Here is a 17,894-nt window from a genome sequence, read left to right on the forward strand (position 1 = left end):
AATTTACAAATGGGAAACCTAAATTCTAAAAAAACATGTAAATTCAGTTCATTTTAAACTGTATGACATTAATCAAATGTCCAATAAATAATTCATGCTACCATTCGCGACATCGTATATTTCATTAAAGGGACTATCAATAATAAATGTTTCAGACGGTAAAAAGCTCAACTTCAGAATAAAGTAATAATTGTTAATGGGTTACCTTTTAGGCGAATAACGTCAGTTCAATAGACAAAACAAAAGTGGTCGTGATGTCCTAGAACTTAACTTATAATTCAAATACAACTAGGTACATATCGGGTATCTGTTTATATGTATCCTCGGCTACGAAACAATCAACATATTTGAACCAATCAGACAGCGAAGCAGAGAGCGTATTATCCAGGGTATAAGAATTCGATTAGAAGACGAAGCACCCGATCAGAAACTGCCCGTCAACTGATTTGTTCAGCAGGAAAAATGTGGAGCAAAACAGTTTTTAGTGTGGCATGTTATGGACTTTTTTCTGTGATATGTGCTCTGACAACGGATACGTCTGATATACCGAGTACGTGTTCTTTTTCATCTTTTCTATTGTTTAATTGCAAATATCAAATTTATTTATTTATTACACATTAGATAAGTAATATATAAATGATAAAAATAGTTGCGATCCACGAATCTTGAATGTAATATTACTATGTATTAGAGTAAAGGTTGAATAAAATGTTTTGCAACTTTTATCATCATTTTTGGTTCAAAACCTTATGAACTAAAGCCCATGAACATTATATTCATAGCACAAATGATAAAACAGGCGACTCAAAGTCATGCTATTGATCAAAACAAATATATTAGACAACAAATTGTTTTTCGTTAGAGAATTGGAGACACGACAAGTAACTAACATTTCAAAATACCGCTATTGTAACAAATTGTGATAACTATTAGATAATTACAAATTCGATTAATGTTGGGTGCATCAGGTTTAATTGCGGGTTGGCATTTATAATTGATCGGTCTAAAGCTATGTTGTCTAATTAATCAATTTACAGAAAGAGGTTTCAGATGAAAAATAAAAGGTTGCAAAATAATAGTTCGACGATATTACACAGAACAGTGTTATACTGTTAAATTTGGGAAATTTTATAGCACAAGCATTTAAACGCAGGGAATTAAATCAACCGAATCTTCAGACATAATTATAAAAATGTTATCTTGTTAGTAATATTACTTTATTTCTTTTCATTCTCCATGTTTTGTTAATACAGTCCAAAGATGTATTTGTATCATTGTATGACACTTGTTAACTTTGATGATTATGTGATGTTTAATTATATTTGAATGTATGTATTTTGTGACCATGTGCATTTTGTACACGTATTATATGAATAAACTTTCTATCAATCTTTAAAAATAAGTTGGCATGGAGATGATATGCCGTTTGAAATACTTTTTTGACATTTTACAAAACGATTATCTATTGTTTTGTAGCTTAGAACAGAACGGCTGTCTAAAAAATTTTACGTGCGTTTACTTTATGTATTTATAGAAAAAAGACTTATCCATTAAACATATAACATTATTTATAGTGTTGTTAACGACCTGTCAATCACTGGTATATATTTTTGCCGTCACTTGATTAAGAACAGATAATATTGGGGTTGATAATGGGGAGTGGAAGGAAATAATAAAGAAAACAATGTAAATAATTTAGGTGGAATATCTTTATTTAGATGCAATATAAACACACAAGATATATTGAAAACAATTAAACTTAAAAAATAAATTTATATATGTATTAGTAGCTGGAGTGAAATCAGTTATAATTAAAACCCGCAAAATATATCAGAACTAATACCTTGGCAAAAATTAAAAATAAAAATAACCGTCTACTCTATTTGAGAGGAAATTAAAAAATATATATACCGTGTAAACGACATCTACAATACAAATTCAAAAATATTCAAAACTTTTCGTCAATTAAAAACTGAGTACAACATTCCTAATAAAAAAATCATTCATAATACATGCACTCTCCGTAAGTAATAATTCAAAAATATTTACCAATGCAACAGAATATGTATAAAATGTATATTATAATGTTATTATGACATGTAAAACTAATAATTGTTAAATGTAAAATGAATGTATAATATAAAGAAAGTATAAATAAACGGGCCCTAAACGAGGTTAAAAACAACAACAACAAATAATATTTGCGTGGGCAAATTAGAGTCCCTAAAGAAAGCCCAAAACGGCAAAATTGAAAATGTTGCAGGCTCGGTTTGATTGAGCCTGTTCATTGACGGTGCTGTCAAATGCAGACTACCGTCCACGCCACCTAGCATCGGCTTGAGCAGAATTCAACATTTAAACATGAAATGGTAAAAATTTGAGTCTAGAAACATTTGCAGATGTGTTCATACGGCGGTTATTATGGAACCTTCAATATGACACTTCCGTGCCATTCAATGAAAAGCGGCGTATGGTCCCCAAGAAAGCGTGTGCCCTAAACGAGAAACAATGGGCATGGAATTTCGAAAGGGGATCAGAGGTTATTAAGCCAGCATATCACAGATAAGACGTCAAAAGACAGATAGTAGGCAACATATCCTATGGGTGGTTCAACGTTAGTCAGGAAGAAATATGGGAACCACCCAACTAGGAAATGCCAAACAAGTTAAAACTAAACATACCACAAACACAACGTCTTTAAGGATCGGAAAATTTGTTTACTGACTGTAAACAAAAATGAGTAATTCTCATTATAGTTAAAACATGATCTTTAACAAAAGCACAGTTTTGTGAAATATTTGTATGCATTCCAACATAATAATCATATAATCTTTCGTAAACTAGGCGAAAACTGGCTGATAATCACATTAACACAATCAATGTTACATGTTTCTATCTAGTGGAGCCCGACTGTATTATTCGTGATCGTAAACTTGATCTATTCTGTCAAATATTAGTGAAATTGCGTTCAACGCCCGTTGTTTAAGGGATAAAATGAATCTGTTTAAGGTATACTGACACAATGGATACAAAGGGATTAATGTTAATATCGTTTTCAATACAATCACAAAGATTTATATTTACATTAACTGTATCATAAGAGGATCTTTCAGTAAGTTATGCATCCACTGCTTCATTGTAGCGTTCAATAACGGTTTGAATTGTATAGCATAATATGGATGTCAAGTCATTTCAAAGCGCACAGGTGGGCCAATTTTTTAAAGCAAAACACGGTACTCTAAGCGTTTGGTCTAAGAAAGTTTTGCGCTTGGTGGGTACCCGATTTTGCTTACTAATGTAAAGTTGAAACTATCTACTTAAGTATCTATTACCAAGGCTTAAGAAAATACTTTCCGATAAAAGATAAACGTCTAGGGATACTATTGGCAGTGCAATTCATCAGTATCTGTGACAGATTCCAAAAGAAGATAATATTTCAGCTTTTCGAAACTGAACAAAGAGGTTACAAAAGCGCATTTTGGTAGAGAGGGAAGTCTTTAAAGGAAACAATTTCTGAAATGTAAAAGTTGCAGTTTTATCCAGTGAAAGATCTCATTGAATGACAATCGAAAGTCGGGATTTTTTACTAAATAAATAGACGCCACGGATAAAAATATCTGCAAAAAGTTACCAATAGTATTTAGCGTAACTTAGTTTAAAAGGATTTACATACATATTTGTATTAATTTATCTTATATTTACATGACAATACTTTTATAAAAAGATGTATTTGTTGTTCAAATATTTACTCTAGAAAAAAATGTTTGACCAATGTCGGGCAGGGGCTTTATCTTTATTATTCGAGGTAGAATTATCTAAAGTACAAACGGCAATGAGGCATACCCAATAATGTTTGATTTTAAAGGTGTTGTTCCAGAGAGGGACTGTGTGTGTTTCTTAGGGAGGGAGTTGAACTCTCTTGGATTTAGATATTAACATCTTTTTAAGAATTTATGGCAAACTTTCGTGTTACTAGTATCTCCTCTGTGAAAACTAATTCACTGGACAATGCATTTTGCATTATCCCTTGTCGGAATTGTGCGACCGCCCCCACCCCCTCAGGTAAGAAATCGTGGAGCCGCGTATTTAAACTGATAGTTCATTAGCATGTTTGTGTTTTGTATTTATATTCTTTTATGTGCAGCCTTGCTTTAACATGAATATTTATCATACAACAACCAATTTTTAAATTTCAGAGTTGAAGTTGCTATGTGGAAGAGGCAACATCACTCAAGGGATGGAAAATACCATCAAGGTTAGAATATGTACATCTTATATATTAACTTTGAATATTCTTTAAGTTGATTTTATCGATAGCCAAAAAGGTATGCTATTGAAAAGCAACAACTTACAAGCAGTGTGGAAAAATAACACACTAACGTGTATTCATAAGTGAAAATGATTTGTTTGGAATTTATATGTTTTATATACACATAAGTTCAATATTGTGTAAACCATTCCATTTTGAAATTAACATAAAATGCAACAATTATGTTCAAAGAATCAATCATCCGATATAAAAACATTCCTTTCCTTTGTGGATTCAGGGATTAGTTATTTACATTATTGAATATGCACAAAAGCGGTTTAAAAGTTCGCGGTCATACATAATGAAATAAAAGAATACCGATATACAGAATGTTTGATCAATTTCACATTTTGTAGTATGGGGGCCTCCGGGAGTCGCCGACTTTAAAATACTTGCCCGCCACCGCATTTGGGCGTGACTTTAGTTTCTTTCATGTCAGGAAGTGATTAAGCTTGTTTATGAAAGGTCAGTGGTTCTCCGCTTATGTCTGAGGGGCACTTTGGTCTTCTTCCATCAGAGAAGCTGGAAAGTCGCCATCAAAATCCATCAAGAGTAATAACAACATATAGAAAGAAAAAAAAAGAAAGAAAGAAAGAAAGAAAGAAAAAAAGAAAAAAAAAGAAACAAACGAATATTAGTAATATAAGACATGCGTTACTGTTTGTTTGATATGTTTGCGATTTACTCGTTACTATAAAAATCATTCTGTGTGAAATGATTATACATACATATCGATAATTGAAATTTAATATTTCATAGACTTTTCTCCCATGTTTAATATTGAATGCAGGCATAATGAACTGTTACGCTAACTTCATTACTTTCTTTACAGAGTATTTGTCGTTCCAATTACAGCGTAATGGCCCCGGAAATATCAACCATCCCGAGCGACAAATTTCCATTAATGTTTGTATCGTACATCAAGGACGATTCGGGGCAAGAATCTTCTCGCGTTGAGATGGAAAGTATGTAAATTAATTATTATCGTAAAACAAGAACAAAATCAACTTAAAGCATTTCAAATAATAAAAAAACGCCAAACATAATATTTTTATACTCCAAACTCCTTAAACTGAATAATTTATATTTTATTTACATCTGTTTCTACAAATTATTTCCTAATTATCTTTTCCAGTAAACAGTCCAACTGACCTAATGGACAAGGATAATATAACAAAATTTGTACCAGTTGGAGTTATGGCCCTTTCTGGAAGCACGTGCTCTATTAGAGGTAGGGAACCAGTAAACGTTCTTAATAATTTTTGTGTATTTTATTTATGCAGGCTTATATCTAATAAGCTATTCTTGAAAACAAAACATCAAAAAGAATATTCTGTTCCCACCGTCATCGTGAATTACAGATAATAGTTACGCTCACCAGTATGTAATTAAGAAAGTTAAGGTACTGAAAACTGTTTATATAAATACTTGGCATTTTGAGTGCATATTTTTATCATAATAATTTATTTAAACGGATGTTTGTATCTTTCGTATGTGTTTGTTAGCTTTGCAAAGAAAGAATCACAGAAAAATCCCGTAATTATCAAGAACAACATTATACATTGTAATATTATTCGTGGTGTAAAAGGCACTATTGTCAAAGTATTTTTTTCAGGAGCTTCAGTCCATTTTGAACTGGAATCTACAAATGGAGCTCTCTTATATCAGGCCCAGGTCAAGCGCAGAATCTGGTGTGACAACAGCGGTAAACATTTTGATAAAAGACATATAAATGATATAGACTATTTAAGCATAATAAATAAACATGATGTACAACGCCCGAACTGAGTATGATATTAACCTTCAAATAGAAACGTTCTAGCACAGCACGTGCTAATAAACTTAAGCACAAGCTATTTTAAAAGATAATTGTACTTGCAAATATATTCTACAGAAAATGAGTTTATCACTAACTATGGGTGCAATGTATTAAGAAAACCAACAAAACAGAAAAGTAATTATAAAAGTAATTATTGCATTTCACAGCTAAGTTGAAGCAGCATGCCTCCAGATAATTCAAAATCTTTCAAGAAAATGAAACTTGAGAAATCTAAGATTTTTAGAAAAAGATCCAAGTAATAGTTTACAGGTTATTTGCGATTAATTAGTGATTTTGGTGTACCCATTATGTACAAGAAATACTTAAAAAAAAAATTTCAAAAGCTTTTTAATTTTAGTGTACTTTATCAATTTCCAAAATGTTAATTGTCGGTAATTTACCTGAATTCTCTTTTTGGCAATAAGTATAGTAATAGTGATTAAGTACTATGTATGGAAGTCAAAATACTACTTTATTTACACTTTGCAATTTTTGTGACGAATATTTTTCCATTTAGCGCTCCTTTTTTAAAAAAAAAAAACAAGCATCTGACAAGCTCTTAAGTACTTCAACATATTTGAACATTATTAAACTAATGTAGCAGGAAAAATATTTTCGTTCCTTAGGTATTATGTGCCTTTAATTCTTAAAGTTATTAAATGCCCTTGTTGCCTCAAAAATGCTTTGAATTTTATTTCTCAAAAGCTTTTTAGTTTTGATGTCCTTTTTACAGTTTTCATAAAATTATTCATTTGCCAATTGCCTGAAGAGTTTTTTTTTCTCTCTGATGCTTTTTTGCAATAAGTACAGTTATAGCGAATGAGTATTTTTAATGAAAGCCAAAATACTACTTTGTTCACATTTTACTTCTTTAATGACAAATTATTTCAGATTTATCGCTACTTTCTTCAGGTAGCAATCATCTAACAATCTCTAAAAAACGAGAATAAAGATCAACGTTCACAGGACGCAGCAAAAACCATTATTTAAACATTATAAAATTCATGTTTGCCCTTTCTAAAGAAGTAAAACTTTATTTGTTCCTAAGGTACACGTGTCTTTCACTCTCAAAGTTATTAAGTCACCTAAAGGAAGGAATTATTATGTCAAAACTTGTTTATCTTATTCTACGGTGTTTCTCATTATCTAAACTTAAATGCTTTCACTGAATTATTAATTATTTTAAACCTACACCATTTAGGAAAAATAGTACAAAATGTTAAAGTTCCGCAATCGATTTTCCGATCTAATAAGAAACACGTACGATAAACGAGATAGAAAGCATAATGTTCTTCCCTTTTGTGTAAAATGGAAAATACATTTGCATATTTCTTTATTCATAAAGGGGCATGATTCCTTGTAAAACTGAATACATGTATTTGAGCACATGAATTTGAAATTTATTATTTCATTAAACATAGGTCTGTGTATTGAAGAAATTTTATAACATTACCATCTAAAGGCTGTTTCTAACTATATCGTTACAATAATCATCTCTCTTTTAAAAGTATAGTTCAATAATATTTCAAATTAAGCATCTTTAATATAAAATTAAAGTGACAATAGCAATGTTTGTTTATTTTAATGTAGATGTTGATTTGGCGATGCAAGTGACTGGTGGAGAAACACCGACAATTTACCTGGATGGAATAAACTCCCTAATGACAGCTTTGTCCGGGTCTAATGTTGAGGTAAAAATCTAGTTTTTTATTGACGTATTAACATATCAATCAGTAAACTTTGTTTTCAATATGATAATTTTATCGTGAATTTAATTATTTCTAAAACTCGATCAAATAATAGAAGTTGCTTAGTAATAAAATCAAAAACAATATATTATTTACGTTAGAAGTGTTTTATTCGTATATGAATTCCGTCTGTATCAACCAATATGATTTAGATTTTCAAGTTTTATATTTTATGTTCATTTCAAGACAAATAAACAATTCCAAAATATTTGACTATAAATTATGCAAAGTAGGAACTTTGAAGTAGACTGTAGTTCGCGTGGACATTGCAACCGTTTTTCTTTTTCCGGAACAATGTAAAGAATTGAAGTGTTCCATTAATCAGATTTTATACACACATTTTAGGTGGTGGCCAAAAACCTAGGCGGAGACTTTCAGGAATTCGTGACAGAGGAAGGAAAAGTGCCGCTCGGGATATTTGCTGCAGCGTTCGTAACAAAATATCGTAAAGGAATGCCACTCACAGAAACAGAATGTCTGAATAATGTCAATCATTCAGTACCAGAAATTACTGACAAAGATATCATTGTTGCACATGAACTATTCACTGGTAGTAATAATCTATTTATAAATAATTGTAGTTATAATAAATAAACTCTTTACAAATATATTCTTGTATAAATATGTAATTACCAGTATATTGTTAATTTCAGTGTATGAAGAAAAAATCTTAAAGTGAAATTCTAAAAGGTTGACAAAAACTAATTCTAACAGTTATTTTGACTGTGATTGATTTTTTGGTAACACTTGATAGTAATCTTGTTATTTCATATTTTGCAGCCAATGCTGACCTGCCATCAACAAAAATCTCTGACCTAGTGAAGTTGAATGACGATGAACTGGACATTTGCGGTCTGTAATAAAATAATATCTTGTGTTTTAATGTTAATTTTATGATATTTGTCTTCCAATGATGTATATTACTCACACTTTAAATTCATAGAATTAAACGGCTATATTTTTGATGTAGATTTATCTAACAAAACAAAAAGATAGGTAACTGTAGTGTTGTGAACTATGCATTGCATTACAGCTAAGAGATAACAGGCGGAATACAGGCATAAATATTCTACCGTATTTGTAAAGACTTAACTCAAAGAATTCGAAAGGATAACTGTTCTTTCATTTCTGAGATTTGAGGTAGCTTTATTTGGTGAAATATGTACATGTATGCAATTGTATTTATGCACTTTTTGGACTAGCGGTAATAAATTGTACATGGCAGCAGCAGATGATCATAAGATAGCAATTAAGACTTAAGTAAAATGGGTACAATCTAATATAGCTACAATTACTGGACTTTTATTTATTTATAATTGTTTATACTGCCAGAATTATCTTTTTTGAAGGATTTTTTATATCTATATACAGGTGATTATGTGTTAGTACTGCTAATTGACGTTCTGAACACACTAGGGAACGAAGGAAATCGCTGCAACAATTTTGTTACTTTCCGTATAAATTCTACGAAAAAATGTGATTCAGGTATGAAAAATATTTTTTTACAATCTTAATGTAATGCTTGATTACGATTACAAGATGTACAGCACTTGAACAACTTCCGGCAATACAATATTACAACAAAAGCAATATGAAAACTTAATTAAACATTGCAATTGTAAAATACTACAGTACACTGAAAAGCTTTCTAACAAAACATTAAGCGATGCATCTCAATTATGTGCAAAACATTATGAAAAGATACAGCGCAGAACTAAATGCAAAATGAAATGAATAAAAAAATTAATTTCTACTGTTTACAGTGTTGTACAAATCATAGTAAAAGTGACGTTATTCAGTTGAGCAAACCGTTTACATTTTCACATTAATGTTGTTTTATTATTTTTGTTTTATCTCAACAATGTACATCGCGCTTGATTACGGAGATAAATCTAAATGATGTTATAAAGTACTAGTATCTTTAAAAGTCATGATTTTCTATCAAAATCAATTTTACCCTGATATAAAGTAATTCTATCCATGTATGTTGCAATATCGAATTTTTAAAAATCTTTATCAATGACCACCATTTCAAGTATAAACATTATATTAAAAGTAACAGCAACTGTGCAAAAGAGAACACTGCAAGATCATTTTAAAGAAATATTTCCATACGAAAATATTTCAAATAAGCAATATAACGTTATTTTTTAAGTGCATCCACGTTGTGAATTGATAAGGAACGCATGGACTGATGGTGAAGCACGAATTGTTTATAGAGGTAAACGTGACACGACAATGGAACCGTATGGGAAGTCATTCTCATTTCAGGTATATCTCATATAACACTATCTTGACTTTAACTTCTACTTATTTAGATAGTCGGAGAAATTACTTTGATAAAGATTATTAATCAAATTCTTTTAATGCTTACCTTTTTTCTCTGAGATGAGGAAACGCTTTTGTTTTAAATGGTTATCTGTATATCTATTAATTTCACAGACATTTTCATAGGCCATGAGTTATGCAAATAGTTTACTGAAAAGTGAAAAGTTTCTTTTCTTTTCAAAGAATGATATTATGTATACATTTTGATGTCCTGTTTTAACACCAACGTTAGTGGTAAAGAATTTATGCTCATAGCTACATAGGTATTTTTGATTTCAGGACGAAAAACTAGAAGAAGTATACGAGAGCATGCAAGAGAAGATGTACATGAAAAATGCATATGGTCGGTTGAAGCTTCTGAGACATTACATAGAGAAACTCGTTGAAAACAGTCCTGGATTATGTACCGGTAAGTTAAAACATTTATATAAGTGTTATTCTGTGGTTATAATAATAAAGTTAATTATTGGATCGGAATTTCCCAGTTTTGATAAACATTTTTTTTTAAATCTTGATTAAATAGAGAACAAACATTTAACACTGCACATATTTACATTATTTTGCTACATTTGCAGAGTCATCTGATATGGTACACAAAATGGAAGAAAATGCAGATGACAGTGTCGTACCAGAGGAAAATGAGCCAACACTACCAAGTTCAGTTCTGAACGTTATTGAAAAACTTAAACAACTAAGCGATCCAAGTGTAGTAGGTTTAGCTTGTTTTATTGTATTAGGTAACTATAGGTACCTGTTCATGGTCAAGGATTCAGACCAAAAATTGACAATAATTAGATATACCTGTTTTACGTAACCAGTAAATATTTAGCCATTTAATTTTATAATTATATAATCATATGTGAAAGGAAAAATATACTTAAAGTGGCATCATGCCCATCTGTTGGTAAATGGTCGGTGAACTGGTAAAAATCAAAATTTGACGTTTTGCATCGTGTTCAATTTTAAATTTTATCATGAAAAATGATCAGTAATTCACATTACCGACGGAAACGTCTATAAACAGCTTTCGAATATATCAGATCGTTTATATATTGTATCATATACATTTTTCAATATCAATTAGTGGTCAATTATCATTTTAATAGTCAATCTTTAAAAATATATACTGAACATGACATTGTAACCATGTCACTTTAATAGGACATCAATATATACTGTTTATTCCTATCTTTATTTTCTTATTTAGATATTCAAGTTAGATATGAAGTTCAATTTATTTAGCTTCAAATGTAGCTTTAGATTATCAGAAAATCAAATCCTCATTAGTATTATCATTATGTTTTTGAATTGAATTTATCCAAATTCAGTTATTGAATGGTTTACCACAGTTGTCAAATATTCATTCACAGGACAGTAGTACCATTGTTTTGGAATTTGAAAATGCGCTCAAACAATTAGAAGCTCAAACTACCGTTGGCAAAAACCTTTATGAAATGCTCGTGCATAAAATGGAAATACATGCGTTGGGAGAAGCATTACATGTCATATCTGAAGGTGGCTCTACTACGGACACTAGTTACTGTGACTTACCGGGACGTTTTGAAGAAATGCAATGGAAATACACAGATGGTCAAGACATACATGAAGATATGTTCAATCTTGCAGGTGATACTGTTTCGGCCTTTGTCAGTAATCCTGGCTTATCCTGTCTGGAGAAAATTCTCAAGCGTTTTCTAATTTTTGCTGAAAAGGCTGATGCAAGTGAGGTAGTCGATCCCGCGTATCTCACAGCTGACGAAGAATCGGTTGCTAAAGAAGATGATCTTAGACATTGCGCAAAACCAAGCAGGTGTATCAAGAAGCTGCATAGAATGTGTAACGCTAAAGACATTTCCATATGGCAGGAAATTGACGAAGAAAGCAAATCTGAAATTTGTAAGATGTATGTGATGAAGAAAGTGGCAAGGGAAAGTTTTATGACATTGGGTATGCCGGATATATACAACAAAATGAAACACTACGATGACGTACGTAAGTAGAATTTTATTCTGTTTGTGATACATTGTGTATGCAAATTATGAAAGTGGATTCTGTTTTACTCTATTTTATTGTCACATCCGTGTTATTTGTGCCGTGTGGCGGCTGTAAAAAGTCTCCCCGTACATTAAATTAATGATGTTATATTTTCGATCCGTGAAGATCGTTCAGCACGACATTTTTGTTGTGTATACATTTTGGGTGGTATTTTTGGTTTCTTGTAATTGGCCTTTTTCAACTCGGGTGGTTCCAGTGTTCCTACTTATATCCTGTATAATCACCCTCAGGATATGTTGCCTGCTTTTTAAATTTATCTTTTGACGTCTTGTCTGTGATATACAGGCTTCATAACCTCAGATCCCTTTTCAAAATTCCATTTTATTTAGTTTCGCCCATTGTTTTCTCGTTTAGGGCACGCGCATTCTTTTACTAAGGGAACATACGCCGCTTTTCATGGAATGACACTACTATGTCATATTGAAGGTTCCATGATAACCGCCGTATGAACACATCTGCGGATGTTTCCAAATTCAAAACAGTTTTCTTAAAGGATTCTGTTTTACTCTATTTTTAGTGGTTAACCCGTCGGACTAGTGACCGAAAGATCGCTCGCTAAACCCAATCAAGGGCAAGTCGTTGTTTCTTCGAGCTATAAAACTTAACACTCATTGCTCAGTACTGGTTGGTTTCCAGGAACGGACTCGAAAGTGTGTCTATTTCCTTATAGCTTCCTACGAAATCAAAGTAAGAACAAAACTAAAAAAGAGGAAACTGAAATCCCCAAAGAACGCCAGTAGAATGATGCAGTTTTTCTTATTGTATATGCGGATTGCAAGTTAACAATAGCACCAGATATTCATAAGAAAGTTAAGCTTTTTTAAATCCGACATTTAGAATTCCTAATAACTTAAAGTTAGTAATATCTGTATGAAATAATAAATATATATAAGAAGCTCGATCAATTCAGTTGTATTTTTATTCAAGAATTATTTCATTATTCATGACTTTCAGAATGTAACCGGGATCCTCTAAAGCCAGATCAAGCCGGACCTCCAACATATTGGAAAGAGATGAGTAAGTGTATCTTTTTAATAACTAACTGTCAAAAAAACAATAAATATTTAGTTTAAAAGTAAATAAAATGATATTGATAAGGTCTTAAAATTGTTCTACGTAATTTTCAGTAACATTCAAAATGATGATTTAAAGGTAAAGTTACTAAGGGTAATGGCAGGAGAACAAATATTGTCTCAAAGGTAATATGGAAAACATGAGCGATACTTGTTAACAGAAATGACCGCCACATGCGATAAGACATCTGAAAATATTTACCATAGTAACAAAATTTTAATAAAAAGAGTACTTTACCAGTCTAGTTCTTTTATCATCTTAGCTGAGAATGGACGGAAATACATTATGCATGGTATGATGAATGAAGATGCTTCGAAAATAGCTTGGCGCAAAAAAGCTGTATGCAGCTGTACAGAATGTGTCGCAGGGGGTATGACCGGAGAGTCTGGCGGTGAAACACCAACTGAAGGTGGGAACGATGGAATGATGCGCAGGAGGAGAAAATAGAAAATAAAATAAATGAAGTTTCTTAATCGAGGACAAGACGAATATACCGGGAATTGAATTGATTTTTTAAGATTGAATTATTAGTGTCTTTCTTTTAAAATAAAAGGGATTTTTAATGTCTTACAATCAGATAAAATTGATTATTTTTAATATTAAACTTTTTAAGTAGAACTTACTCGTATAACATTGAGCGAAAAAGTTAAAGATTTGGGATACTTTTAACTATTCTATAATTGAACAATTAAACTTCCTTTTTGTGATCGTCATTAATAGCATACAAGCTTACTTAAAAATCTATCAATCTGCGATTTCAATAATTACATTTCAAAACATATAATTTGCTATGTTGAATAAGTAGATCAAGTAACTCTTATGGCCATACATTTCTTTAAAAATGATTGATAAAAGGAAGATAAAGACTGACATTTTATACATAAAACTTTATATTACTGGTATATATAAGGGTGGTCGGCATTTTTGACTTGTAATAACATTACAATGTATCTTTATATTTTCTTTATATTTTTCAATGATAAAATGATATATTCCACCATGAGACCACTATAAGAACTATAAATAGTTATGATAACACCAACAGCCCTTTTCAGGGCTAACCTTTCATATTGTCACAGGTTACTGTACATTTAGGTTCTCATTGACCGCCGTACAGTGACCTACTCTTGGCTCAAAATTCATATCTTTGGCTAATACTCCGTGGAAATTGCATGGAGGTAAATTATCACCTCTTTGTGCTTCAAAATTAACTCTTTAAGGGCATGACTGGTGATATGTCCAGGGTCCGTACTCGACAGCGAAAGCTGCATTTTGTGCCCGAAAATGCGGATGGACCCTCATTAAGCTTTAACTACATACATTTGTCCAATTGATAAATAAAACTGTAAAGATGAGGATGATTATTTTTTCTTGTACATATGTTTTACTTTTGTAAACGCTTTTCCCATCTATACCATTTCGCTGCTAATAGACGGGTGTATTCGTGCAATCTCTTTTCCTACAACACAATCAAAACAATTAAATCTGTGCTAGGGATATAAAAATAATCTATATGATTAATTGACTTTTGTATCGTGTTGAAAATAATAATATATAACAACATATATATAACAACATGCTCTATCATAAAGGTATAGTTTGATATGATTTATCTATGTAAGGTTAAAAATAAGAAACATTTTTTCACTTTCATTTACTACACACCATGACAAATACAGTTTAATTTTACAGTTACAACTCTGGCAGCGAATTAGTGTAGTAAATTTGTTTTTGTAAGTGTTGTGAGTAAATCTATATTTGTTAATCATCTTTTAGAAAACTAACATTGTTGTCAATATCTTAAGCTCCACATGTCTTTAGTTTAATTCAAAAAAGTACAAAAATGAAAAATTAAAAAAGAATCTATCATATTCAGTAACTACAACAGAAGGGAATAATAAAAAAAGTTTTTGTTCTTATTGTAATACTGTATCAGGCTATTAACTATGCAACAGAAAACAATTAAACGATAGATTACTAATTAAAATTTAATATCCTAGCTTTAATGTTGACGCAATTAGCTTCAAGCTACTTAGCACGGTTTTGAGATAACACTTTATTGTGAAAGAATTGAAGAAATATTTTGTTTAATTTCCAAATGTTAAACAAACATAATTGCTTTGTCTTTTTCAGCAATACATATGCATATTTTCAGTATTGAAATCATGCCTGTATAAAGGAAAATTTTAGAGGAAACATTTAAGATATATCATGATCATTTCATGATAAAAATCTGAACTGTGAATATTGATTATTTCTATAGGCTGTTAAAGATAAGAAGTATTTTTCTTTCAATTTCATATATCTATATGTATATGCTTAATGTTTTTGTGCATATATAAACAACAATATAAAGTTGTAAAAGTTGGTAAAATATGAAAATTGCGTCTGCTGGGTTGCGTTTTTATAATTGTATTAAAATAAAATATTGGAATGTTCTAGCAAGTTTATTTGACTTACAAGAGAAAACACCAAACCAGTCAAATACATTCTTACAACGCATTATTTGGGTATGCCCTTTTTATAATCTAAAAAAATAACACAATCGAGTAGCCTGTGATTGCATAACACAATATATTAGCATCATAATTAAGTCATCATGACCAATTACAGAATCTCATTGATAATCAAAACTTCTTTTTTAAAATGCATATGTGACAATTTGCAATATGGCAAATTAAAAAAACACACTATGTAACAAATAGTGTAATATCCATTTAAATCAGGAATGTTGTTGTTTATATATATGTTTATGCAAATTGTTATACGTATTTCATGTGTTACATGTTGCTTACTTCTTATATTGCTTTTTACGCAATTATTTCACTTGTTTAACATTTTAAATTCTGTCAAACTCTAACACTCAAATAACATAAAGTATATAAAATACAACTTGGAATGGCATACAGTTTTATTCTAGCTAAAATCTATGTCTTATTTCCAGAAGACCCACAAATACAATAATAGACATCAATATCAATTAATTATCAATATAGTTATAAGATACTCTATTTTCTGGACATATAATATCAACATCAGATGCCGATAATGTTTCGGACCGTAACAATGATGTAATTTTGAAGAAAACAGAGTTTAAAAGATCTGCAGTTCCTTTAATGCTATAGTGCACCATCGTATAATTCACATTGCTATCTCGTTAGACGGTTAGACATCAGCAACTAGCTCAACGCATAGTATGTTTTATGTAAAATGAAAATATAATAATGTTTATTATGTATAAGAGCTATTTTCCAAGAATAACCATCATATGTTTTTAACCGGGTTTTTCGTTTAGTTCTTTGTAAAATTGTTTAGATTATCGAAAAAGCGCATAAAGACATCTGCATTGTGGATTTATATAATAAGAGGTACTTTGGTTTGTTGCATAACTGTATCAATGTGTACCTTCAGTGAAAATGATAGTTGAAATGACACAATTTGTATTATTACAGTAAATATTTCAATTGATTTAAGAGTATTGAATTTAAGTATAAGAACTGATTTTGATTTTTAGATTGCTTGATAAAATAAGCTAACGTTGGCAAAATTACGCCTTTGAGACATTTATGGTAAAATGTATTTTTTTAGAAGCTTATAAATGTATTTTACTTATCTGTGATATTCTTGTTTGATCATTTGTTTGTTCTGCAATAAAAGATTCTTTGAATGTGGTGTTGCTCGTTATTATTTAATACTGGATAGCATGCTATGTATTGTATTGTTGTAAAAATCTTTGGCAAACACAGAGTAGCTGAAAATTTACAGTATTGATTAAAAGGCACAGACGGTCACTTATTTTAGTTGGACATGCTTTGATTTACATTAGAATTGGAAATAGCTAAAACATATTTACTTGTCATCAACAAATATTTTTACAGTAATAAGGCGATTGTCAATTTTGTAACCAGAAACTAGTGCCAGTCTCTTAGATACTAATGACCGGTAAGAATATTTCAACTTCATTAATTAACCAATACCATGTCATTTTCTCAAAGTTCCGAACCGATGCTTTCCACATATTAATAACATGAATATATAGATTTCGTTTCAACGGATACAACATTTTAATGATATATCTTTTGGTATGCTGATGGGCAATGGTGACGTCAACAAACGTTATATATTTATTTACATCAATAGTAAATCCAGAAAAAAAATTCCATCATATGCTTCAAATACAATATTGTGTGGCGAGATCATTGTAAGTTAACAATGATATATGATCTAGTAGAGGCGATTTGAATTTAAAATTTACATTTCAATATTGAAAACATGAAAACACTATTAACTAACAGTAGGTACCTATGGCAATTGATGGTTTATAAGTCATAATTGCGAATAATCAATTAACATTAGCCTGAATAAACAGCTTGTATCAGATTAATGTACGTATTTTTTGTGAGTCATTATTATATTGTTGTATTAACAAAAGCCAGAACAGATGGCTGTTTAGAATGAGCAGTAAATACTTATCTGAAAAAAAAATCTAGAAAGCGGAGATTCATCGATATAATTAAAACAATTTAAAAGTAAGAAGCATATCAATGTTGAGTCTTTTCAT

The 17,894-nt window shown here is 30.7% G+C and overlaps 1 protein-coding gene across 1 annotated transcript; it reads left to right on the forward strand.

Annotated features, from left to right (window-relative positions):
* The first annotated feature begins 286 nt into the window (after nucleotides 1–286).
* LOC132737510 (uncharacterized) lies at nucleotides 287–17,000 on the forward strand. Its single transcript, XM_060724806.1, has 15 exons — nucleotides 287–550; nucleotides 4,197–4,255; nucleotides 5,142–5,274; nucleotides 5,445–5,540; nucleotides 5,925–6,014; nucleotides 7,719–7,819; nucleotides 8,222–8,426; nucleotides 8,657–8,728; nucleotides 9,248–9,361; nucleotides 10,032–10,147; nucleotides 10,484–10,613; nucleotides 10,780–10,913; nucleotides 11,575–12,196; nucleotides 13,214–13,276; nucleotides 13,596–17,000. Exons 1-15 carry the CDS (start codon nucleotides 463–465, stop codon nucleotides 13,778–13,780), a joined length of 2,208 nt encoding a protein of 735 aa, XP_060580789.1. The 5' UTR covers nucleotides 287–462; the 3' UTR covers nucleotides 13,781–17,000.
* The last annotated feature ends 894 nt before the right edge of the window (nucleotides 17,001–17,894 follow it).

Source organism: Ruditapes philippinarum, unplaced genomic scaffold (genome assembly GCF_026571515.1).
Source record: "Ruditapes philippinarum isolate M1 unplaced genomic scaffold, ASM2657151v2 ctg707_1_1_1_1, whole genome shotgun sequence".
NCBI classification, from domain to species: domain Eukaryota; kingdom Metazoa; phylum Mollusca; class Bivalvia; order Venerida; family Veneridae; genus Ruditapes; species Ruditapes philippinarum.